Source organism: Leptonotus elevatus, chromosome 8 (assembly GCF_054856555.1).
Source record: "Leptonotus elevatus isolate MCC_2025b chromosome 8, RoL_Lele_1.0, whole genome shotgun sequence".
NCBI lineage: Eukaryota > Metazoa > Chordata > Actinopteri > Syngnathiformes > Syngnathidae > Leptonotus > Leptonotus elevatus.
The window spans coordinates 16,526,221-16,552,405 of NC_141246.1; the positions used below are offsets into that span (position 1 = coordinate 16,526,221).

A 26,185-nucleotide genomic window follows, 5' to 3' on the forward strand; every position below is an offset into this window, starting at 1 on the left:
AGTGAATATTGATTTGCCAGCAATTAAAAATAACGTAAACAGCCCCAAACAATAACACCAACCACCGCTAATTTCAGTTTCGCTGCCTTGTTGCTTGCGAGCAAAGTCTCCTCATTTCAGCGCGCGAGGCCAGAAACGAAGTGGTAAGAAGAATCACGTTGAAGTATAAAGCGAGCCATTTGCATCATCCAATCAAAACATGTCATGTTTATTCTCAGATCTGAGACGCACGATGAATTATTCAGCGCCATTAGGATAATTTTGTCAGTGAATGTTGTGCTTGTATGTTTATCCGATGAAGTCTGGCTCCTCTTTTTGGGTTGCACAAGAGGCAATCAGGGTTACTCTCACTCGCTTGTCTATAATTAGTGATTGCCTTTGACTCCGACACATCTTCCTTCATACTAAGGACCTCATGTTTCCACACGGACGATGATGATGATGATAACGATGATGACGCTGGTGATGCTTTTATGGGATCAGGCAGGCTCTTCAAATTGCTTTTGCAGCATTTCCTGATCTTGCAGTTCTGAAACGCTTTTCACCTTCCTCTCACTTGTGAGGGTTGCTACGCTGCCATTAATGCCTGCGTGTTGTAGTGGTTGTGATTGCAGGAAACTCAATGAATAAAATACGCGCGCAAAGGTGAGAGTCACATGGTGAATTGGCATACTTGAAACCATCTGCGATTGTTGCCTTTGCGGCTTTGATTAGCGCTAACGCAATCCCTCTCACCTCTTAGTGTATTCAAGGAGGCGATTTTGCCATCTGGGGGGGGCTGTTTATTGTTTTTATTATTGATTTATTGTTTGAAATGAGGGCAGCTCGGTGACGAGTGTTTAGCATGCGTGCCTCGCAAATGAGAGGGGCCGCAAACCTCGACGTACTGGCAAAAGTGTCACTCATAAACTCCAGCTAGCTAAAGGCACAATTCGATATGATAGAATAAAGGCCCATATGAAAAATAAGAGTGACAAACACATCCTCATTATAAGGGACATTATACAAGACCATAACAATACAATGACTCCATGACTAAACCCAAAACAGAGTTCCATATGAGCCAATGGCCCAAATCAGAACAAAATCATAAGACATTTTCCATATTTAATACAAACAAAAAAGCCACAGCATGACATTTTAAATGAATGTGAATACATTTACAGCTATGAATGGAGCCGTTTCTTTATGCTTATAGATTGAAGCCAATCCATTCCGGGATGCTAGCCAACCTCTGATTTGTTTGGATTTCAAACAAGAAATATGATCTAGGCTAAAACTGTCATCTTCATAAAACATTTAGTAATACTTAAGGCAATGTTTGACAGTTTTTTCCCCCTTCAGACTGGTACATTTGAATTTTGGGTTTCCACTTTGTGCCTGCCTGACTTCCTGTTTGTTTACCCTGCAGACACTTTCGGTCCAAGGGCACACACCGCCCGCAGCCTCTTGGTTGCATAGTGTGTGTGTGTGTGGGTGGCATGTGAAGATGCATTTGAGGCTGGACTTACACTTTAGGCCCAAGTGTCCATTGCTGATTTAATGCCTCGGTTACATTCAAAGGAATGATAACGAGTCTCATATTTCAATATATCCATATTTTGCCTTTATCGCAGCCCACGTCCTGTTTCTGCACATTTTTACCATTAGCTTCCTATTTCAGGTATATATGGAATTGTAAATATAGTTAAGCATTGTTGTAATTGTAAAACATAATATACTGTCTGTGTGCGTGGTGGCTGATCAGCCATGGACGACGCAGCTGGATAGCAAAAACTGGAGAGCAACAAAGGAACAGGAAGTCCACATGCTTGCTTTATTAAAAGGAAACAAAAAAAAAATGGGCTTCTCGGCGCTACCACGCGTCACGATAAGCACTCCGTCAAATACATTGATGGCCAAAACCAAAAAGTGCTGCATAGGCACAACAAAACCAAGTGGGCGCCACCCTGTGGCGCGGTGCCACACTGCGGATAGGAAAATCCCACTGAGAAACGCAGATCTCTTTTTTCAGGAAGTCCTGCACTACAACACAAGATCAAGTATGTCACACAGGGAGTGATGACATTTTTAACTCACTAAGCAGAATTTAACTAACACCACAGGAGAAAACAATTAACTTGTCTCAGACACTCTAGAAAGTTGACTCCTAAAAGCTTTGGCCTGACCAGGATTTGAGTACCTTGTAACTAAAGGCGGTGACCCTAAACACAGAGCTATCCAGCCACAGGACATTATAATTGAATTAAACCTTATCAAAAGTACATCAGTTTTTACTGGAATGTCATCTATTTCACTGCAAACAACAAGTCCATGTATTTTTCGAGGCTATGCGTCATAAAATATTTACTGAAAAAGATGCAACGATGGTTTTGCCCACCTCTACACATTTTTATTGAAGGGAGCATTTGAAGCATGTTACTGTTGACCGCCGTCTCTTTTGTGAGTAGAAATGGCTTCGTGGTCCAAACTTCGTTTGTCTGTCAGTGTCTCCCAGTGATAAGGAAAGGAGGCGGAGGATGAAAATGGCGCTGACTTGTCTCTCAAACTGGAGACGTGCAGGTGCAAGGCCGAGTTAATCTAACACTCTGTTGAGTTAATCTAACTCTACACAGTAAATTCTGTGTAGTAAATTTTACTCTACACAGAGTCTATTTGGTCCCGATATAAACAGAGTAAAATTTACACTTCAAAGAGAGTCAAATAAAAATAAAATAAAAGAGTTGCTGAAATAAAACGTCACTCAAGGCTTGAGGAACAAACCCACAACGTCTCCCAAGCTGAAGGTCGTGATTCATTCCTCAAATTGTGTAACATTTTTTGTTTTGTTTATTAAACTGTTAAACTTGAGTCAAAATTTCTCCTTGCAAAGTTTACTTAGAATTTCAGAGTGAACAATCTTTAATGTTGTTTTCATGGAATAGGCACATTTTCTCGTACACACTAAAATTACTTTGAGTAAAATTTACTCTGAATATTTTACTCTCTTCCAAGTGTAAATGTTACTCTGTTTAGAGTAAAATTGACTGTTTAGAGTAAAATTTACTCTACACCGTTTGACTCTGAAAATATTAAAATGACACTGGGAATTATAATGAACGCACACGTTTAAGTTTGCAATTTTAACTTTCCGATTTTTGCGGTGCATAGCCTATTGCTGCAAGGCACTATAGGAAAATCTATTATTATTCGAGGTGATATTTGGGGAAATAAGTTTTAGAACCACTAAGTCACCGGTATAGAAAGATGAACAAAAATATAAAGAGCGCTTTCAGTGATGAAGAAATAGGCTAATGTTGTTTTACCTCAGAAATAACAACAAGTCTGTATACACCTCTTTTCATGACGATTGTCTACACAGCAGCTTGTTGTTGCACAGTCAGACAAACCTTATGGAACATGGTCGAAACATCCACTCCCCGTGTACGATATACACACACGTACGCACGCGTACACAAAGCCAGGCGTTGCGCGCTCCCGAGCACAGAACGCGCAACAAGCGGACCAGCGGATGAAGCGAGAGCGCGCACTCGGAGAACAGAGGACAGACGCAAGACGATGCCAGGAGCGGGAAACCATAGCCTCTGACGGTCCAGCTGTTTATATGTGTTTGTTTTAGAATATCACTCGCTTTTAATTTGGCATTTGACTTGGCACATACAAAAAAAAGAGAGATAAAGAAATCATACGGCATCCGCCCTTTCTGTTGCGACTGAGCACAATTCGTCGAGAGGATGCATTTTCACGTCGACGCTATTTGGCGCTAAGTGCAAAGGAGGATGTGTTGGAACAATGTCGGAGGAAGATGCGCAGTCATGACAACAACAACTACGGGGTTCGGTGAGGTGTAGATAACGACAGAAGTCCACGCGTTGATCTCTGGTCGTGTATTCTCTTGCCCTAAACCTGATCGGAGCTATACGACAAGGCCGACAGCCCGTGGCGTCCGTGGGCATGAACGCCGTGGGAATGAGGGTACCAACGTGACGCACAGTGCAGCGGGGACGTCATCGAGTGGACGGAGGTCCAGCAGAGAGCCCTCATCGCTGGAGGAGGGGGGAAGTGGAGGAGGAGGAGGCGGCGGAGGAGGCGGAGGGCGCCCAGTTGTTGTTGGACCCCTAATGACTGCTTCACTGTCTGCTGTATCACCCGCCATCACCACTGCCTAGAGAACATTGCATTGGTTTTCATGCAAAGGGCGCAGAGAAACGAGAGGATGGAAACGCAGTGAGCGAGGAGGAGGATTGACGGTAAGATATGGACATAAACTATCAGGATGCACCCCGCCCCTCTCCCTCTTTTTCTCTGAATGTACACATGCACATATACGGTGATCGATGCAATTGGATGACAGCAGAGGTTTATCTGCTCCTTCACTTCCCAAAAAATACATCATTGCTCTTTTGGGCTTGACACTATTTGGTGCTTTCAATGGTATATGCATTTTTTACCCTTGGCCATCATGTACAGACTGATGTTTTTACGATCTTACGAATAACAGATGAAACACCTCTCTATCCACAAATGCAAAAAAAAAAGTTAAATTAGGCAGGTCAATACACAATTCTGGTGTTCCAAAAGGTACTATATTATTTTACAGTCCAAAAATGATGTCTGCTAGATCAGTGTACAGGGATGGACTCCAAAGTACCTCCATTTTTCAGCAAGGCAAGCCATTAGACGAGTGAGCGTCAGGGATGTGATGCCTGGCTTGGCTGCCATTAACCTCCATGGGTCAGTAGTGTGCAAGTGTGAGGTAGGCTGTGAAATATTCATGTGCACGTGAAAAGCGGATAGTGAGGTCTCAGAGTGTTCCACCAAAAGAGGCACATGGATCCAAATGCAGCTTCTCAGATATCGTCTGGCATCCTCGATCTGCGACGACTGCTTTGGCCCATTCGCTGCAGATTTGAACACGCGCGAGAAAATGATTAGCATCGAGTGAGAGAGCGTTTCGACTGAATGAGACTTCATTGTCCTTTTTTTTTCTGAGAGGTGTGGATCAGCAGAGGAGGCTGAGCAAGCCTGCGTGGTGCTGGATGGAGAGAGGCAGACGAGTATAGGATGAAAGGATGGAAGGAGAGAGAGACAAGAGGGAGAGATGTTCAGTGGCTGACAGGACGTCTGCTCTGGTGTCAGCCCGAATTTTAGCTGCGTGTGTAACCTTCGCTGTGTGCATGTGAAGGTAATGAAGTATATCATTGCATATTTACCAGCTGGCCACAACATCACGACTTGCACAATCTAATTTAGGATTATTTGTATCAGTGTGATTATAGTTTGCTGTTACCCAAAATTGATTAGGCTGCATGTTTGAACCCTCACATCACCAGTTAATAAGAGTGTGTGTGTGTGTGTGCGCTGCGTGGTTCATGTGGAAGAGAAAACAAAATGTAATCAGGTGTGCTTTCAATTGCGGGTAATTTATATCGACACCCGAGGGGCAGGAGAAAGAGAATTGATTCATTTAAATCCACGCACACATGCAAGCACATTTGGGATGGATTTATTTTTGCTGTAGTGGACTTAAAAAATGTAAAAATAAATAAATAAATAAATAAATAATCCTTTTAAGACTGGCTAGCGACTCAGACGCCTTCTTAAAATATTATTCTGTCATTTTTTCCCCAGATTTTTCATTAAACACAAAAAAATGGAACCATTTGCATCATGCGGAGATGATTTAGGCAACAATTCCATTCATCATAAATTCATTCATCATAATTTAAATGCATTTTCACATACAGATTTATAATATGACTCTAATTGAGGACTTTTCCTAATGATTACTTGAGTTTATATTCAGTGGTTTGTCCAGAGATTAAAAAAGAGCATGCCATTGGTCAACATTGAATAAAGCACGGCCACAACAATGGCGACAATATCCATTGGAGAACGACATCACAGTATGAGTATTTGCACACATCCTGGCTCAAATTGAGGCAGAGGTGATAACATCCTGACTATGATAGGTGACTACCGATACCAGGTATCGGTGCCAATACCAGTCTTATTTTAAAGTATCTGTACTCACGGCAGTGACCGATGCCGTTATCGGCCGCCCTCCTGTGGCCGTTTTACGATCAGGGACAAGAAATTAGAAATTATATGAAGACAAAGTTGCCATTAACTTCATGCAATTTAAAGGGAAAAAAATGTTGGGATTGATAGGTCTTTCTTTAAAATCATCTGTCATTTATGGGTAGGGAATTTTATTTACTAGTGGTATCGGTATTTGGTATTAGTAGCGGTGACTACTCAAGAATTGCGTATTGGTCGTGCATGTATTCTGTAACTTCAACTGACTCGCTTTCATCTTGTTGCAGGCAGCATATAATAATTTACATGTTTCAAAAATAAGAATAATAGTTCCAATAAAAATATGACTATTATCATGTTAAAGCATTCATTCATTCATTATCACTCAATCATCACATTATAAGAAGAAAACATTTTTTGCTATCCAGTATAGTAAAAATATCATTTGGGTATACGTATGACTGTTTTCATAAAAATGTATGTAAAGTAATGTTAAATATCGGGATATGTAGCCTATCACATTGAGGGCCAAGTATCGGGCCACGCGTTGTATCGTGAGGTTGTTGGCGTTACCCAGCCCTTCTTTAATGTGAGGACATATAAGCAGCTAGTTGGTAGCTAATGTTAGCAATAGCATATACTGATTCTTGTTAGTGCTTTATGATGTTTTTCACGCTTGTTTTGGAATGTGTTGAAAAAAAAACTCAAAACAGAAAAAAACTAAAAATAAAAGAAGAGTTCATCACATTTATATAAACCAGAAATAATACAGAAAAACGTCATTTAACAGCTTGCACCTGTGCAACGCACATTATCAGGAGCAGTTCAGAATCCATATTTACCTCATATGTCACACACATGAACACATAAAAATATGCTGGTTTTTAAATGTATTCACGATGCGTTTTGCTACCCAAAGTTGGCTTTAACCAGTTTTGCTCCACCAACCAATCAGAGGGCGGGAAAATGCTGATGTCATTGAGGGGCCTGTGAGGATGAATTTGAAATCTGATTGGTTCAATAAGCACATTGCTTATTTGCCAGTATTCGTGATACTGAAGGCTCGGGCAGATTAGATTGACATGTCAGCACATAGGGGGCTTAAATCTGATTGGATGGGAAAAAAAAGTAGGCTTCATACATATTAGAAGCAGATTAATGCTACAAAATAAAAATAACACTGTTGGGAACACATTGATATGGTTTCATGTAAGGAATACTGGAATTTTGGTTGTAATTGTAGATGGCTGCTTCTGACAGCATCAAAATTGCGAAGAGATGGCCTTTTATTGCAACGTTTGCGTACCTCCTCCCAACGCCACCATTCAGGGAATCTCGTACTGTTTCTTTAATTGTGAACGTGTCAAACGGGTGTCCAGTGAATGCTCTGCTGAATGTGTGAAATCAAATGATTTCAAATCATTTCACAGTGTGACCGTTTTCGCTCCTACAGTTAAGAATAACACCGGCGAGCTTGTAATGCTGTTTATGAATGACAGTGTTAATTAGCAAGGCCGAGAGCATGATTTATGGCTTGATAAATAGCGACGAGGCGTCTCCAGGGCTCAAACGCAGGTCTTGTGTCCGTCAGTTGAACTCTTGAAATGAAAAGCATTCATATATTAATACATGAAGGATTTTTTTTATTTTTTATTTTTATGATACGAATGAAGTAGACGGCATTTTAACATGTTAGTTATGTTTTTTCGTCCAGCAAAATGAGGTCAGCCAGGGATTATGGAGTACTTTTATATGCCACGGATGATGATCTTTAAGCAGTGGCAGTTTTCAAGACACTGCTTCCATTTGATGGGAGGCGTCGCCGCTTTCTTTTTTCTTCCTCACTGCGTGCGCTTTATATTTTCTGGCTGCAGCCTATTCCACCTGCCTGCAAACGAGAGCGTTACAGAACCGGCTCATCTCAGCTCTGCTCTGTCATGCAGCGGCGTGTCGATAACGGACACTTTTTTATTGCAATGACATTTTGCTCTACTATTCGGTGACATTTTGAGGCGCTTCCCTGCAACAACATACATTGATGCACAAAAAAAAAATCAACTGGACATGCATGGAATACACAGATAGTTTATTTAAGCTCACCATGTGGTGGTCAGTAAAATGTTTGACTTATTAGTGCTAATTTTTTATGTGTCCTGTGTTTCATAGGAAATGAATAATTCATTAACCCTGAGGTATTTGGCTTCGTTCGGTGTCCTGTGTACTTTGCCATTTTGCATAAAGGGTCTGATCCAACACAATATTTTCCATCGATTTTATTTTGAATCCAGACAGGACACAGAAATTAGCATTTTTTAAATGGTATATTATAATCCCACATATCTATTGCAAATTCTTAAATTAAATTGATTCATTTAAAATAATTGGGAAACAGCCAAACCTCTCTCACTGAAATTAAATGAAACCAAAAGTCTAAAATGATTGTGCATTCATTAAAGCGGGAAAACTAGAACATTTATTATTTCAGTTAGCACTACACACATCACCGCATCTTCTCATTTAATGCTTACTAACTTCCATAAATGTACAGAGTTCAAATAAAAAGTGGATGAACTCAGGCGCAATGTTGTAAATCCTGGAGATTTCCAGATACTGCGAAAGCGCTATGAGTCACTGGGACGCAGTGTGCTGTTATCTCAGAGGATGCGTGCCGGCGGGTAGGATTACAAGCTTGATGAATATGTAAGGAACCTTATCAACATTTAATCAACTTTCTAGCTGCCTTGAGACGATGTGTTATTCTTCAGGTGAAAGAAAATCTACCTCAGTTTCACATGCACAACCTTTTCACAAAGCATCCGTCTGTTGACACATGTAGTACGAATAAACATTCTCATGACTGGTACATCTGATTCTGGTTGTTAAGCAGGATACACACGGAACTATAATCAAGCCTTATGTGAGGCAGATTCAAACTTTTTGATCATGATCGGCAAAGGCCCAATTATGGGATGTCTATCTCGAGCGATTATCCTGCGGTGTGGGGTGTTGTTAAGAATGATGTTTCTTCCTTAAAATGGTGCTTAAAATATACAGATACTGTATATTAACAGTTAGCATAGCTTCTGTATTGGCCATTCTACTGCTCTTCTTCTTCTTCTTTTAATTTCTTCTTCTTCTACCGCTACTTTTTCTGCTCCTCCTCTTTCTTCTTCTTCATCTTCTACCGCAAATCTTTTTTCATCTCCTATTGCTACTCTTTCTCCTTCTTTTACTCCGGCTGTGTCCGAATGTCCACCATTATCCCCTAACCCCTCATTCACTACAAAGCCCCGCACTATATAGTGCCCTCATTTTGTTTGGCGATTTGGACACAGCTCACTCGTCGCATATCATGTGACCACCGTACACGCAACTGCGAATAAATCTTTGACTATTTATTGTGAATAAAATATTTTAAAACTGTACTTTATTTCCTATGTCGTACATATTTTCACATTGCATCGATTTGATTCTCACGCCTGCGCTGTCGCTCGTGCCATGTTTGTTGTCATACTCACAATGCATTGTGGTCTATAGCAACCCAGTTGAGTGAGCATCGATGTTCACTTGTAAACCACACTTTGATATTTCTTTTTCGATTTGTGTTTAAGCTAACATGTTTGTTACATTTTGTTATTTCATTAATTAAACAAAAAGTGTACATTTTTGCTCCCTGGACATTTGGACACGCCTACAAAATGACGTGACCCCTCAATAGGGTACTATATATGGAGTAGGGTGGACATTCGGACACAGCCCTCCTCCTCCTTCCTCTTCTTCTTCTTCTTCTTCTTCATTGTTTCTATCAGTGCGAGCGTTTGCGATCAGTTTTTGATTTGGTTGATAGGGTTTTCACCCAATGCAAAGTCGTTTTTCACAAGCACTCTTTTATTTATGGTTTCAACCACAAGGGCCAGATCAAGAGAGAAAGCCGGGTTTTAAACTTTGTTTTGAGCCAGGCCAAGATGGCTGTGTGGTTGTCCCGTAAAAGGAAAGTTGACGATGGGGCAGAAGTCGATCCCACGGTTCTATGCAAAAAGTTGATAACGTCCAGACTCTTTATTGATTTTAGTTTTTACAAGAGAGCAGGAGATTTGGATAGTTTTTGTGAGATGTGGACTGTTAACGGGGCACTGTGCGACGTGAATGAGGAGGCGCTATGTTTTAGTGATGTTCTGATGTAAAAGCATTTTATTTTATTTTTTTTATCTATTTATTTAATTGCTTTTGCCGAGCTGTGTGTTATGAAAAGAATGTAAATAAGTGCGGCAAATAAATGTCATTTTTTCAAAATCAAAAAAATCTCATCTGATATAAATACTGCTGACTGCAGAAAAGTCCATTCCAAATCGCTACTGCCACCTGTGGCTGAAAAATTTAACTGCACACACGCTCCTTAACGTAGGCCTACACAATGCGCACATGCCATCACATCCCAATTCCAACCCAAATCCAATCTGAAAACAATTAGCCAGAGGTTTGCAGGAGTTTTCTCCTGTATCCGCTTGTTCCTTGAAAAATGTTCCTGGTTGTTTGTGGTTTAATAAGAGTATATAGGAGTAAAATGTTATTTGGCAAAAAGAACAACAGGTGTCACATTCTCTATTTTTGTTGGTAGGTGTGCAAGGTTCAGTCGCAGGCGGTAATTTGTTCATAGGTGTCCAATTCCGTCAAGCTCATTTCTGTCATGGTGAGCCTGAAATGTGTTACTTAAAAGTGCATTCAAGGATCTTTTATTGCTGCGTCTTCCGGGTGGATCATCTTAACAATTGGTTCTCGATCCCGTCAATCAATCTGCTGTAACAACGTCGCGCGTGCTCGTTCCTAGCTGCACATGCGCACTTTGAGTGTTTGTAGCATGTAGCCGGTGAGCTTCGGACGCAGCCATTCGTCGTAAATCCACCGATCCCACCGCATACTTTGAAAATGGCTGAGAGACGCAAGAGGACATCCGTCTGTCAAGTGATCCGGCTGCAGAGACGGATGAAGATGACGTTCCCGACATTTGATATAAATGTCGGTATTTAAAGTAGGAAGGTCTTCTGCATGCGCATTTAAAAAAAAAAAGTGACAAACGCACGTTTGACCTTTAAAATATCGCCTATAGTGTTAATAAAGGTTGTGAAATATCAACAGTAATATCGACTCTGCATTTCTTCCACTGCATTTAATTATATATATTAATAAATTGTATTGTTAGTGAATGTTTTTTTTTTTACCAAGGGTAATTATTTTTATTTTATTTATTTTCTTAATATTTGCAACTAATCACATGGAGAAGTGTTATATAGTACAGGGATGGGCAAACTTGGTCCTCGAGGGCCGGAGCCCTGCAGATTTTGGATGTTTCCCTTCTCCAACACAGCTCATCAGCCTGGTAACGATCCTGTTGATTGGAATCAGCTTTTTTTTGGAATGGAGGAAACCTCCAAAACCTCGAGGACCGAGTTTGCCTACCCCTGATGTAGTCCATCATGACTATTCCAGCTGCAAACTGCAAAGTATAGAAGCAGCTTATTTTGCTGCAGTTTTCTGCATTTAGCTCCAGATTTTTGAGCATTAATAAACAAATCCATCACAATCTTGCACCATACAGCGGAACAAATACCGGCAGACAGAAAGCCAACCTGTTCCCACGATTGAGGGATTCCCAACCAGTAGATGACATTTTAGCGGATGTGAACTATATATTTTTCTTCTCAAAGTCAAAATAACTGGTATTTTTATTGTGCTGGTTAAGGACGGTGATCACTCTTTCATAGGGAAATGATTAAATGTTGATATAAAGTTGAATTGCTTTTTTTATTTTATTTTTTTAAGTTGCATGCGTTGAGCAGGTGGTGTTTGAGGACTTTCTTAAAGTGTGTACAGAAGCTGTTGTGATAGCAAATATCAATTGTGTTTGCCCTTCTGGCACTGAGCATAATGTGCAGGCTGGTAGCTGAGGTCATAAAAAGCAGTCAACTTTGAAAATATATCTGCAAGCAATTTGCTCTCATTTTTGTGTGTGTGTGTGCGCGCAGTTGTGCTTGCTAACAAATGCTGACGGTCTCAACAGTGTCCTGCGTTACGTGCCGTGTTGGTCCTAATGCTTCCGACTTGGCCCTGGGCGTCGCCTTTGTATCCGGCCTGCAACAAACAAATGATTGACATATGGCGACACCTCTATTCCCCGAAGTCACGCATCGACCAGACATACACGCGGACTGCAAAGCCCCGTGAGTGTTGGGACTGCGGCGCGCAGGCAGGCAGGCAGGCCTCGGCCCCCGTGCGAGCCGTGGAGGTCAACCGTCTGAAACGACACTTCGCTACCTCTCACACACAGGGCGCAGTGGAGTGATTTCAAATCCACTTCTAATCTCTAAATATTATGGATGACACATTTCCCGCCGCCATGGAAAGTGTTTTCGCCCATTGTCAGACTTGTGACGTTGGGAGTCCCTCCCTCATCCTTTGACTCCCCTTCACACACTCACGCATTCACTCGTCCATTAGCAGCACAGCACCACACGCCTGTTTTGTCACTTTGTGCTTTATAGCAAATTACCCTCGGGCATGCTGCACTCTGCAGCCAAATGAGGAGGCAGTTACTCTCTGTTGATTTTATGGTTGCTTTTATTATGGTGTGAATCTTTGTACCTGTGTGATTGACATCATTTTTTACTCGTTTTCCAGCAGTCTGACTTTATTGGCTTTGACGTATCGCTTGCTTCGAGTAGAGCAGCTTTTGTGTTTACTACCTCTGCCAAGTGCAACTTGTGTGAGCTAAGATGGGATAGCTGTTTGTCGGTTAGCTCATCAAGGACTTTATTTTCGTTGTTTGACTGCACTTGCGTCAGGACAAAATTGCTGGGAAAAAAGTTGTGAGGATGATACTCGTTGTTTTTGCCACGCTTCGTTGGTTTTAGCTATGTCTTCGTGAGTCTATGCAAAAATACTGGGTAGATTTTAGTTTTTGCAGTGTAGTTGTTGTTGCTATTCTTTCGTTGAGGCCAAGGGCGACTGTGACCAATTACATTCAGTAGATGGAAACACACCATGAGGGCCACTCCAGCCAACAGTATGACATTACACGGCATATTTTTCAATCAAAACATGTCAGACAGACATGTTCCGCTCAGCCTCGGCAGGACTCTGTGCTCTACCAAGTGCCATTTTACTTTAACTCTTTATATATGTTTTCTAGAAAATGTAAAATACTGAAAAGAGCACCTCAAGCGTGCAGACGTAAAACACGTTTATGTGGTAAATAAAAGATTGAACAGCTATGGCTCTTAATAGGAGGTAACATTTAGAATATGATCCTATAGGGCCATTTAACATCAACAATTCAACCTGTTACTTGAGCATTTCACCGTGTCAGTGTAATTTTCTTGAATTCAAATCTTTGCTGGCTACTTGGTGGCCAATTGTTGAGTCAATCTCGCCTCACACTTCAAGGTTCAAATCTCGGCTTCACTCTTCCTTTGTGGAGTTTGTATGTTGTACCTGTGCTTGCGTGCGGGGGTAAATTCGACTCATATTATAGTGTGTGACCCTGAAATGACAGGTATCATTTATTTTCCTGGAGAAACAGGTATTATATGGACATGCCCTGGACACGTATGCCCTCACCAGTTCAGATGCCATGTACGAGGGGAATTCAGTTCATTTTGTCCATAGGTGGTCATAAGAAGCATTTAGTCCTTAGAGAAAAAATGCTATCTTTTGTCATTATCCCAAAGCAGTTAATGTATTTGGATCTTTTAACGGACCCATAAGTTTTTCATTTGTCTCCTAGTAGGAACAGATTAAATTGTGAGTTTTCTGGTAGTTATTGTGATTTCGATGACATTTTCTTCAAATCACGGTTCAGTGCAATATTCACTATGTACAGCCATGTTAACAAAAATTCCATCATACCATCAAAGCTATTATTACTCTAATAATGTAAGATGACTTTAAAAGTTCCTCACAGTGGCTCAATAAAGCACTGTTTGCTGTCATACAAATATAAACACTGAAGTAATACTAAATACTGAACTAACTACAAAGAAACACAATTAACATTGCTCATAATGTAAATATTTAACATACTCGTATCTTTTTGACCTTTTAAGCTTATCGTCATGGCTGTCGATTCATTTCCGATTGTGTGTTTACTGTGTAGCAGTTAGCGGATCTATTTCTCTCTAGACTCTTATTAATTATAATGCTAATTTATTTCATAGCTGGTTGCTCTCTGCCCTAAAGCAGTTATAGCTAGACTTCCATGAAAAGTGCTCTGTAACCTTAAGCACTTGTTTTGGTTTTTCATATTATGTTAGCATTAGCTTCTTTAGCTTCTGCTATTCTCATTTCGTGCTCAGCGTGTTGCATGCTTAGCGAGTCCTCGTCCACCTTTAGTGGTAACAACCATTGTCAGAAGTCTAGCTTACTTGCGAGGCAAGGATTAGTTACTTAGGATCTGCACCACAGGAGGATAATGTTTAGCCGCACCAGCTAGCAAGTGCAGCTCGTAGCTGTTGCTGAGCAAGTTAGCTTAGAACCTAGCATTCCCATGAGTAACCTGGCAATATCCAGATTGATGTTGTGATTCACTCAAGGGAGTTCTCCACAATATCAGTCTGGGACTGTTCCACGCCGATTTGCTCAGGACAGTACTTTAAGCAGTACAATGTTGCTCTGTGATTGGTCCAAACCACGAGTGGGGTTGACTCAGCTTTGGCAATCACAATTTCAAGCTAAAAACAATAAATCGTTCAGCTATAATGTCTAGATCGATCCATCCATTTTATGTATAGCACTTGTCCATTTAGGGTCGCAGGTCACGACGGAATACAACCGGGACTGCTTAGCAATCAATTCTCAGGACTCATCCAGTGTAGACAAAAAAAACCAAAAAACATTCTCCCTCACATGCATATCTGTGGAAAATTTAGGCTTTTCAATTAAACAAGCGTGAATGTTTTCGTCCAGGAGGAAGCTGGAGAACGTGTAGAAAAATCATCCGAAGACGGGGAGAACACGCACATTTTCATTTTTAATTAAATGATTAGTATTGTGCCGTCTACTAATTACAGCGTGTCTCTTTTTGTGACACATTCTACAAAGTACTTAAAAAGAGGATCATCTTCAAAAGAGGATCGACCCAATCCAAATTCTTGCCGTTTTCAAAGAACACATTCTAATTAGACGTTCGGTAGATCCACTTGATATGCAAGTTTGCAAAAACTGTGAAAAAGCCGGTGATGGATTTGGACATATTTTGCCAACAGCTAAGATGTTTTACACTTGTGTAAGCAGAATGCCACATTGTGTTTGGGTGTGAGCACCTATGCACATGCATTCCTGTGTGTGTGTGTGTGTGTGATTTTTTACCACTCCAGGCCCACTCACACACACACTTTCATGTAGATTGCTGCTCCTTCAAGTAGGCCGGCCGGTGGCCCGGGGCTGCATCGTGGTTGCAGGCAGGGAGCGCGGTGCTGTGAACAGGGGGACTGGGTGTGTGGCTTTGTCAAGGCCCATCAGTGTCCTTGCTCTACTTACTCTGCACCAACACTTAAGGATGTGTGTGTGTGTGTGTGTGTGGTCTTGTTTTTGTCACATAGTGGGGCCAACATTATGGGATTTCACAGAGTTGTGGGGCCCGCCCGTCCATGTGGGGCCATTTTGCTGGGTCCCACAAGTTTAGATCTTTTTTTGAGGGTCAAGACTTGGTTTTAGTGTTTAGGTTTGAATTGGGTTATGGTTGAGGTTAGGGTAAGGAATAGGGGTAGGTAATCATTTTTGATAGTTGGGGTTAGGGGGAGGGGCTAGGAAATGCATTATGTCAATGAGATGGCCCCACAAAGATAGTGTGTGTGTGTGTGAGAGAGAGAAATGGGGAACGCAAGCAAAAGAACATGCTGCCATAAGGCTTTTTGGCTGAGATGAGACATTTATGTGCACTCAAATTCTTAGTGTGTGTCCAGCATGTGCGCGTGTGATAACATTGGAGAGGGTCTCATTCGAGGGAGTCTTTTTTATCTACTGTTATTACTGTGTGGGGGTGAGTATGTTTGTGTGTCACTGTGGTCCTAGGGCTTATTTTTATATTACAGTTGTGTTGTAAGTGCAAAGGCAAGTATCTCACTTTGTGTTCTTTTGTGTACGTATCATGTTTTTCTCATAGTGTGGGGACATGTATACGTTAGCACATGATGCGGGCTAACAACATGGTCATCATGTAAATCAGTATCATGTAAATTGAATACATGGTGCGGATATGGTTGAGTTTGGAAATCGCACGTAATCTGTCTAATATTCCCTCAAGGGCTTGAAATACTGTGTGTGTGTGTGTGTGTGTGTGTGTGTGTTAGTGTGTGTGAGTTAGGTGCACTCTCTTGCTCTAGTCTGTGCATGTTGGACGTTTGTTAAGGAATGACCTAAATCTGTCTCCTGTCATTATCAAAGAAGAGGTTGCAGAGAAGCACAAGTCACAAGTGAGCACACACAACGGGAGTACAGTATTAAGTCATGTCGCCTCATTCCCAATTGCACATATACAGTGGGACCTCAAGTTAGGAACGACCCTTTTTACGAACTTTAAGTTATGCACAAAATCTTTGTAGAAAATCTGCTTCTAGTTAGGCACATGTTTTGCTATGCGAGCCATAAATGCCCCAAAATCTCACATAAAACTCAATGTCTCCTCCTAGTTCTGATTAACGGGTCAAAATGTTTGACTCTATGTATGATATGTGCAATATTTATTGTATTGTAGTGTCTCTAAATTGAAAAAAAAAAGTTAAAAATTAAAACACAACAGAAATGCTCTAAGAAAACACTTAATGGAGAAACCTCGATTGATAGACCAGAGCTGGACCATAGCAACTGAATGGCAACTGACAACGGCATCATTATGGACATAGTAACTGCAAAATAGTAGACAAATTAAGAGTGGCGAATACATCATCATTAAATATGATCATCACAAGGGACATAGTAACTGCATAGTAACTGATACCATCAACATCATAACACAATGATCCCGTGACCCAACCCGAAACACAGTCATAACCAGGGCTGGGGGAATCCAGGTCCAGAAAGTTAAAAATTCATCAAACTCAACAGGTGGAGACGAGCTCGTTTACCTGCCAGTTGAGTAGAAGCACCTGTGGCTAAAGCCAATCTGTGGCAGGGTTTTTTTTTACGTTCTGGACCTGGATTCCCCCAACCCTGGTTATGATTGTGTTTTGGGTTGGGTCACGGGGTCATTGTGTTATGATGTTGATGTTATCATTTGCTATGCAGTTACTATATCTTTTGTGATGATAATGTTTAATCCGGGATTAGTCACTCTTATTTTATTCGATAGGCCTTTATTCTGTCATAATTGAGAATCTTTTTCAGTGAAGAAGCTTTTGTTCTCATCACTTAAAGTTAAAGCACAATAAGCACTTGTTGTTTAATATGTTATTTCTACAAAGTATATTTTCACTTGTTTTTGTGTTATTTAGTTATTTAGTCTACACACAATTATATATATAACAATTATAAAATCATGAAATGTAATTATAATTATTAAACATAATTTGGGGGCTGGAGCGGATTAATTGTATTTCCATTCATTTCAGTAGGAAAAGTTACCTCGATTTACGAACTTTTTGAGCTAGAAACGGGGTCATCGAACAAATTAAGTTCATAAATTGAGGTATCACTTTCTACGTGCTTTTAATGATTTTTTTCCCCCCACACTGTAAATATAAGCGCAAATATAATCTTCTCCCGAACTCACATTCATGGTCTTGTGTTCAGTTCCTATTGAGCAGCCATCTTCCTCGTGTTCCTCATGCTCTAGTGTGCATGCATCCTGTGTGTTCTGCGCACTGTAACAGTCCACTGTAGCGCATCGCACATTCGGCTGTGTAGGCCGCCACTCCTTTTTTGGGGGTGGGGGAGATCGTCTCTGCTGCATCATTTATTTAGGATTACTAAAAAGTGGCCGTGTGTGTGTGTGTGTGTGTGTGTATTTGTGAGTGATTTCAACAAGCTGCGTGTGGATAGAAAGATTATGATTGTTTTGTGGGTCAGTGGCCAGTGTTGCTCCGGGGCTAACTACGGATGTACAACACACATTCACACATATTTACTCCTAAAAATGCAGACGTACACAAACCCAGCATGTCTCTCTCTCGCTCTCTCTCTCTAACTCTCTCTCGCTCGCTCTCTCGCCATCCCTCCCTCCTTCCCCAGGCTGCACTGGGCTGTCACCATGGTAACAGCAGATTGAGAGACTTTGCTGCTCGATTGCTCAATTGTTATCTCGGTTTCTCTTGCGCTCTCCTCTCTGTCTGTCTGTTATTCCTCCCTCCTCCCATCTGCTGCATTTCACATGTGTGTCCCACTGTGTGCCAGTCAACATCCAACCACACACACGTGATTATTATGCACAGAAGGAGAGAGTGTAGCTCTTCACCTCCACCTCTGCTTCTTCCTCAGGCTCTCCTAACGCGGCTGGTGGTGTGACGACCGAACTCTTCCTTCCCGGCATGGCGGTGTCATTGTGCTTCTTGGGTGTGTGCGTGCTCACTTTGGCTCATGTCACCCCTTCCAGCCAAGGTAAGCTTCAAGTACTGTCAAGATGTTGACACTTGGGGAAAACTAACATTTTGAAGTGTAGCAAAAAAAAAAGAAAAAAAAAGCCAAACCCCCTAGAACCAATAAAAAGCCATCGTTGCAAAGTTTTTGAAAGACCCTGCCCGGCATAAACACAAGACTATGAACACATTTGAATTGCGGCCAAAGGGAGTGTTTTAAAGCTGCCTGTAGCTGCTCCTTAATAAAGCATCAGTCATTCAGCACCATGGAGAGTTACGACACACCGGCAGCATACTGATCACGCCGCCGTCGTGCGCTCGCTTTAATCCTCGTTCGGCGACGACCTTTTCATGTGTACACGCCACTCCGCTTGATATGAACAGCAGATTTAGCTAATGCTAATGGGATTTTCTCCAAAAAGCCAGGTTTAGATGGGTTAATATGTCTCCTTGTATGTAATGAGGTCAGAAGCGGAAAATCATATTTTGTTTTCTGCATTATTTAAGATTCCAGTGAGTCTTGCATTCATTATAATTTAGAAACTTACTAGGGTACAAGGTTATTTAAATACTTACAGTATATATATTTTTTTCTAAATTATTTAGCGTTTGTTCTTAGATGTATGGCTGAATGACCTAGGCGGGTCATCATGTGTCCATGTGAGTGGCCAGTCCCCGTTGACTTTAACTCAATAAACATTCTGAAATCAATACATCAAGCAATTATTTACTGTTTATATATATTTTTTTTTTTGAAAAACTGCAACATAACAGCATTCTGTTAATAGTGATTAGGCAGTAATTTCGGATTTTCAAGTTTTTGGTTGGCCTCGGCCCTGTATCCCACGACACTAGATTCACCCCTGCACTGAACGGCGACCAATTCCCATCTCCACTTTCAGGACCAAAACAAGAGGAAACTGGTATACGCTGACCGTTATCTTTAGTAGGGATGGGCAAGTACAGATACCTGCTGTCAGTATCGAGCCAATACCTGGCCTTATTTCAGGGTATCTGCATTTGCGGCGGCGGGTGATACTAGTGTCAGCCGCCTTCATGTGGCCATTTAATGATAAGAAACGGGAAATTATGAATTAGAAGAACGCAAAATTGCCATTCATTTCATGCAATTTTAAGGAAAATGTGATATTGGATATATAGGTCTTTCTTTAAAATTATGTGTCATTAATGTGGCATTTTATGTATCAAAAATACTTGTGGTATCGGTATCAGTGTCGAGTACTCACACTCATGTGGTAGTAATTAAATAATTTTACAAGTTCCAAAATGTCAATTTTGAAGTGCAATGCAGCCAAGCCAAATTTTTTAAAAATCTGCAATTTATCAATCTGCATTTACAAATTAAAAAATATGTATTTTTTTGCTTTTGTTTTTATTGAAAAAAATCAAACATTTAAAAATCAATTCATCAGTCTGCATCTAAAAAAAAATTGTAGTTGCAGATTGAAGAAAAGTAATTTATCTTTTATTTTTATATTTTTTTAAAGCCCAAAGCTGTATAAAAAAATATTAATTAATCTGCATCTACAAATTTTAAAATAAGAAAAGTGAAAATTGAAATATATATATATTTGCATTATTTTTTATTTAAAAAAATAAAATATTTAAAAATCAATTAATCATTCTGCATCTGCAATTGTTTTAAAGAAAAGTCACTTTTCTTTTGTTTATATATTTTTTAAAAGCCAACAGCTGTTTAAAGAGTTAGAAAAAATAAAATACATTTAAATGTATTTAAAATTTAAAATTTATTAATTTAAACAATATTTAAAAAAAACTGTTTAAAACATTACAATCTACAAATTAAAAAATAAATAAATTTATATAAATATATATATATATATATATATATATATATAAAATATATATATATATATATATATATATATAAAAAAAAGCAATGTCAAATATTTTTATCAAACTGCAGCTACAATTTTTTTTAGGTTTTTGCTTTTGTCTAAACGTGAAGAAAAGTCTTTACTTATATATTTTTTAAAAGCCAAAACAGTTTAAAAATCGTATCCTTGCTTATCCTCAATCTGCAATGATGTAAATGTGATAGACCACTTTTAGATTGAATCAACAGGTACTTTTCCAATTAGCTCAAGTAAGTTGTCAAAATAAATATATTGTCTTCCCCTTTGCCACACTTTCCACCCTCCTTGTGACATCGCCAATCCTCCTCACATGGTCAGCCATGTCCCGGGCCGCCATGCCATTCGGACTGTTGCGCAGGGAACTGGCGTGCGAGGGCTACCCCATTGAACTGCGCTGCCCAGGAAGCGACGTGGTGATGGTGGAGACGGCCAACTATGGACGCACTGATGACAAGATTTGTGACGCGGAGCCCTTCCAGATGGAGAACACGCAGTGCTACCTTCCAGATGCGCTGAAGATTATGGCTCAGAGGTGCGTGCGCGAGGCTCGGCCATCTTGTTCGTGCCTTTCATAATAGATGCAAATCGCTTTGTCGCTCTGATTGGATACAGATAAATCAATTCGCAGCATCTGCTGTTTGCGGCATACTCCTGACCAAACCCGTGTTAGACGAAACATTACACCCGGCGAATGCTTTTGTTGCGTGTTTGTGTGTGTGCAAGTGCAATAATCACTCCGGCTAAATCAGGCTGCGCCATTAGCTGTGTACTCAGCAGCGTTTTCCTCGAAGAACAAATCAATATTTGGGGCGAGGAGACAAACGGACAGCCCTTTGCTTCCCCTTTCCTGTAAATTAATCACTCTCTTTCTTTCTCTTGCCACTCCATCCATCACTGTGTTGTGCAGGTGTAACAACAGGACGCAGTGCGTGGTGGTGGCGGGGGTGGACGTCTTCCCAGACCCTTGCCCTGGGACATACAAATACTTGGAGATCCAGTATGAGTGTGTCCCTTACAGTGAGTATGCATTTGCGAATATGGATACTGTATAAATGGATATACAGTATATGAATGTAATGTAAAAAAAAAAGATCATACACACTACATGACCATGTATTTGATGATATGTTGCACACAAAGATTCACCATATGGGCAAAAGTATTGGAACATATGAACCCGCACTGGAAGCGTAGCAATTTCCAAAATGTCTTGGTAAGATGAGGAATTAATATTCAGGAAAAAGTGATGCGTTTGATTGATGAATTGATAAAGATACGTATGTGTCTCAATACTTTTTTAATCATGTGCTGTGAATCCTTTTTCTTTATCGTCAAGACATGTTTCGCCGATTTTTATAACCTCTTGTATCCCTGAGATGCTTTCTCTCCTCAGAGAGCGCGCGTGCGTGCGTGCTTGAAATACAAACAGAGAGTTGAAGGAACGAACTAGAGAAATGTATTTGCATACTGTATGTCTCCTGTGTGTGCGTGTGGGTGCGTGTGGGTGCTCACGGGAGGGGGGGGGGGCACATCTGCGTGTGCATGTGTGTGTGTGTGTGTGTGTTTTCTTTTCCAGAGTCACACCAAGCCCAGGAGTTGCTCTCTTTTCTCCACAGGAGTTCGACGAAGAGATTGAGAGAGGGGGGGGGGGGGGTAGGGGGAGATGGAGGGGAAATGGTGATGAAGGGATGTGGGGCTAAAGGGGCATTTACGAAAATGTTTGTGAGAATGGAACTCATAATCTGTGCAATTCTTTCTTTACTTTCTTTTTTCTTCTGTCTTTCTTTCTGGCTTGCATTCTTGCTTCTTTCATTTCTTCTTTTCTTTCCCCCTCTGATTTCTCTTTCTTTCTCTCCCTCTTTTTTTTCCCTATGCTTGAGTAGAAGTGGACCAAAAAGGTAAAGACAATACATTGTAGCATCTTGATCTCCACCCACGCCCCTGTTTCTCTCTTGCTCTCTCTCTCTCTCTCGCTCTCTCCCTCTCTCTCTCTCTTCCTCCTACCTTAGGTCGTTGTTTGTAGTCATGCTGGATGTTGCCCCCTTTTTTTCCATCTTCTTCTCTGTTCTTTCCCCCCCATCCCTTGTTGTATGGAAATCTGTGATTTTAACCAGTTTGATGCAGGTTCTGCACATATGCTCTCCCTTTTCCTCTCTTCTTCTACTCTTTGTGAGCTTTCTCAGAGGTGGGAATGAATTTTGAGCGTCAACAGTCGGGAATTCTTTCCGTCTTCGTCGATCCGTCGATATGGCAAGCTGAACCAAACTGGAATTGTCAGTCCGTCAACGTTATTTTAACTACGCTTCTGTCAGGCTAAATTACATTTTGTCACCACTATTTTGTTTATCATGTTACTATTCTTTTCCTCGCGGTCCGCACACGGTTGTACAGCCAGCGAGCGCAAAATTTCCCTTTTGTGAACCCATTAGCTGTTCAGTAACCTGCCTGATGTAAAGTGGCGCACCAAAGGACCTAAACCCAAACTGATGTTTGCTTAAATGTAGCAATAATGTGGAATTTACGCGATAGAACAGAGAAGGCTTGGAGAATGGTGTGCAAGGAATTAGCACACCTGCTGAGTGTTTATTTTTTTGTTTACTGAAGGAGAATAAAAGTGGAAGTTCTCTGCGGTTTATCAGCAAAGTGGCCGTCTGTCTGTGTTTCCGTCATTCGTCAGCAAAATGGGACCGAGGAGGTCCATTGGTACTACTGACCCGGTTATTGAGGATTACACTGACTGACGAATACCCACTTCCGGCAATGCTTAGTCTGTCAATTTTTGGAAGTTTCCCGTCATTTGTTAATCGTCAACAAAGGGCGTCCATCACTGATGGATTGATGGACCGTCTGATAATTTGGACGTAATGCCCACCTCTGCTCTTTCTATCATTATTGAACTCATGGCACACAGCTCAACACTTTCTTTCTTTCTTTCTTTCTTTCTTTCTTTCTTTCTTTCTTTCTTTTTTTTCTTTCTTTCTTTCTTTCTTTCTTTCTTTCTTTCTTTCTTTCCTTCCCTCCTTCTGTTTTTCATCCTTCTTTCCCACCTTTCTTCCTTCCCTCATTCTTTCCTTTCTTTCTCCCTCTCATCCTTCCTACACAACAAATCGGTCAGTGTTAAATTTCAATTTTTCGGTCAAATATGCAGCAAGCAGTGTTATTTTAACACTGTCAGGATAAAAAGCTACACTGTCAGAGTAAATGTCCTTGAGTGTTGGGGTGGATGTTGGGTATAACCTGAATAGTACTACTTTGAGTGTTAAATTGACCACACCCTCATTTCTAGTGAAGGAGAAACTTTCCAAAATTCTGTTGCGCTGTTGACATTTCAATAGCCCTGAGAGCGTGGATTCGATCCCAGGCATGACTACAGTATGTCAAAGTATCCTTGAGCAAAATAATGATCTCCCAGTTGCTCTTGATGCCGTGTCATCAGTAGTCAAAATGGAAAAAGCTTTGACGGCCTTGTAAAGAGGAAACACGCTATATAAATGAAGTACCAGAGTAAAGTGTAGTTTTGAAAAGTGTCAGATTTAAACTAATTGGTGTGGACACATATAAACACTTTTCTAGCATTAAATTTAACACTCTCAGTGTTAATATAACACTGGTGATTTTGCTGTGTGCCTTCTCTCTTTCCTTCCATGCTTCCTTCCATCAAACATTCTTTCCTTTCTTCATTCCTTCTTCTTTCTCTTCTTTCTTTCCTTCCTTCCATCCTTCCTTCTCACTTTCATTCTTTCCTTTCTTCTATCCTTCTTTCTCACTTTCCTTCCTTCCTTCCTTCCTTCCTTATGCTTATTTTCCCTTTTCTTCCCCTATAGGCAGAGCCCCTTATTTATCTTCATAGGAAAAATAAGACCAAATGTGTGATTGGTCTGGATGTGTGCTTATCAAGCACTGCTAATATACGTGTGCGTGTGTATGAGTATGTGTGCGCGTTTGCGTGTGTGTGCGTGTGTATGCATGCCTTCTTGCATGCCAGCGTGAGATTGTACAGTAAACCTATGTGTCCATATATTTATTTTTTGACGTGTGGGTGGACCAATCTTTGTGCTGGATGTAAACTAACCTGCCCTCTCATTCACTTCAAGGTAAAATGTAGCCACGCCCTCTGCGCCCCTGATTCTACCTCACACTGCACTAACCGACACGCCCATGTACCGATACTCACACAACTTTCATTGCAGTGTCCCCTGTTATATTACTCACCACACAAACATGCACGCACACACATACATGCACACGCAAAGACACACAGACACACGCTCACTTTGACGTCTCGTCTCTTGCTTGCCTTTTGACATCAGCGCAGGTGTTTTAAAGCCCTCTGTGTCTCCTCTTCTTTGTCTTTCTTTAATCTCATTGCATCAACTGCATCTGGCGCAATCCAATTTTCATGCATTGATCCATTTCCACCTACAATTTTTCCTCTCTCTCTCTCTCTCTCTCTCTCTCTCTCTCTCTCTCTCTCTCTCTCTCTCTCTCTCTCTCTCTCTCTCTCTCTCTCTCTCTTTCTCTCTCTCTCTCTCTCTCTCTCTCTCTTTCTCTCTCTTTCTCTCTCTCATCCATCCGTTTCTTCTGTCCTCTCTCTCACATCGTTCTCTCTGGCAACTCCCATCTCCCAGTTTTCGTCTGTCCCGGATCACTGCTCAGCATCCAGCCACCTTCGTCTCAGCTGGAGGCAGAACATCAGTCAGGGGCGTGGTGTAAAGACCCGTTGCAGGCTGGCGACAGACTATACGTCATGCCATGGACGCCGTACAGGACCGAGGTGCTGTATGAATACGCTTCCTGGGACGACTACCGGCAGAACCGCGTAACCACTACCTATAAGTGAGTGTGTGTGTGTGTGTGTGTGTGCGCAAACATTTTAAGTTACTATTTGCTTTTAGGAGCTTTAATGTTGCTTACTCAGATGCAGATTACAATCAGTCCATTTAAAGTTGTGGCTTGAGGCCCACTTTTATAATTCCGTTCAAGCTGTCGTTAATTATTAATATAATGTAATTCTATCTGTAGTCTATTTTAAAGTAGATAATGAATTTGAGGCTAAAATAATACCAAGCTAGTTTTTGGGGGCAAAGCTACATCAAATTAAATACAGTATCCATGTAGAAAATAATAAAGTAAAACTAGCTTTTGAGTGTTTTAACGCGAATAGCGGCGGCCATCTTGTGTTGCCACTGTTCACATAATTTTTTTTCCTCTCCAGCGAAAATACCATAATGTGTGGCGTACCGTTGTACCAATAAGTATAAAATAAGTGTGGGAGAAGCTCTAAATACAGATTCCATCAGTAAGAATGTGAATATAAATTTTCTCTCATAAGTTATTTTTTCTGAAAGCAAAGCACATAAGAAAAAAACTATCGCTGTAAAACCACGATTCACAATACTGAGATGGTTGATGCAAACAATGAAGTTCTTTGCTCGACTCTCATTATCCCATACAGGGATCCTGGAGTAAAACACCCACTGATAAGTGTTTTTTTCAGCGAAAAAATTAACATAATTTGTCAGAAATAGCCTAATTATGAATTAGGAGAGCACTGGCACTTATTTTTTTCCATTTAAAACTGATCGCACCTCATGTATTGAAATAGGCCCCCGTCGTTGACAGATGGCCACCTTTTCGGCGAGTGCTCACATTTTCGGCGAGTGCTTTATGACATGTGGCCTGGAA

The 26,185-nt window shown here is 40.9% G+C and overlaps 1 protein-coding gene across 4 annotated transcripts in view; it reads left to right on the top strand.

Moving 5' to 3' along the window:
• The first annotated feature begins 3,496 nt into the window (after positions 1-3,496).
• The window catches only part of adgrl1b (adhesion G protein-coupled receptor L1b), a 40,685-nt gene continuing 17,996 nt past the window's right edge, over positions 3,497-26,185 (top strand). For 3 of the 4 annotated variants that reach the window (XR_015095735.1, XM_086081809.1, XM_086081811.1), the window contains exons 1-6: positions 3,497-4,250; positions 18,505-18,624; positions 20,819-21,032; positions 21,408-21,517; positions 22,384-22,398; positions 25,129-25,336. Coding sequence is in view for 3 of the 4 variants with exons in the window: in XM_086081809.1 (XP_085937935.1) it covers positions 18,555-18,624; positions 20,819-21,032; positions 21,408-21,517; positions 22,384-22,398; positions 25,129-25,336 (617 nt within the window). In the remaining variant the exon portion in view is untranslated. The remainder of the gene's footprint in view (positions 4,251-18,504; positions 18,625-20,818; positions 21,033-21,407; positions 21,518-22,383; positions 22,399-25,128; positions 25,337-26,185) is intronic. The other variant, XM_086081810.1, reaches the window with a different exon arrangement.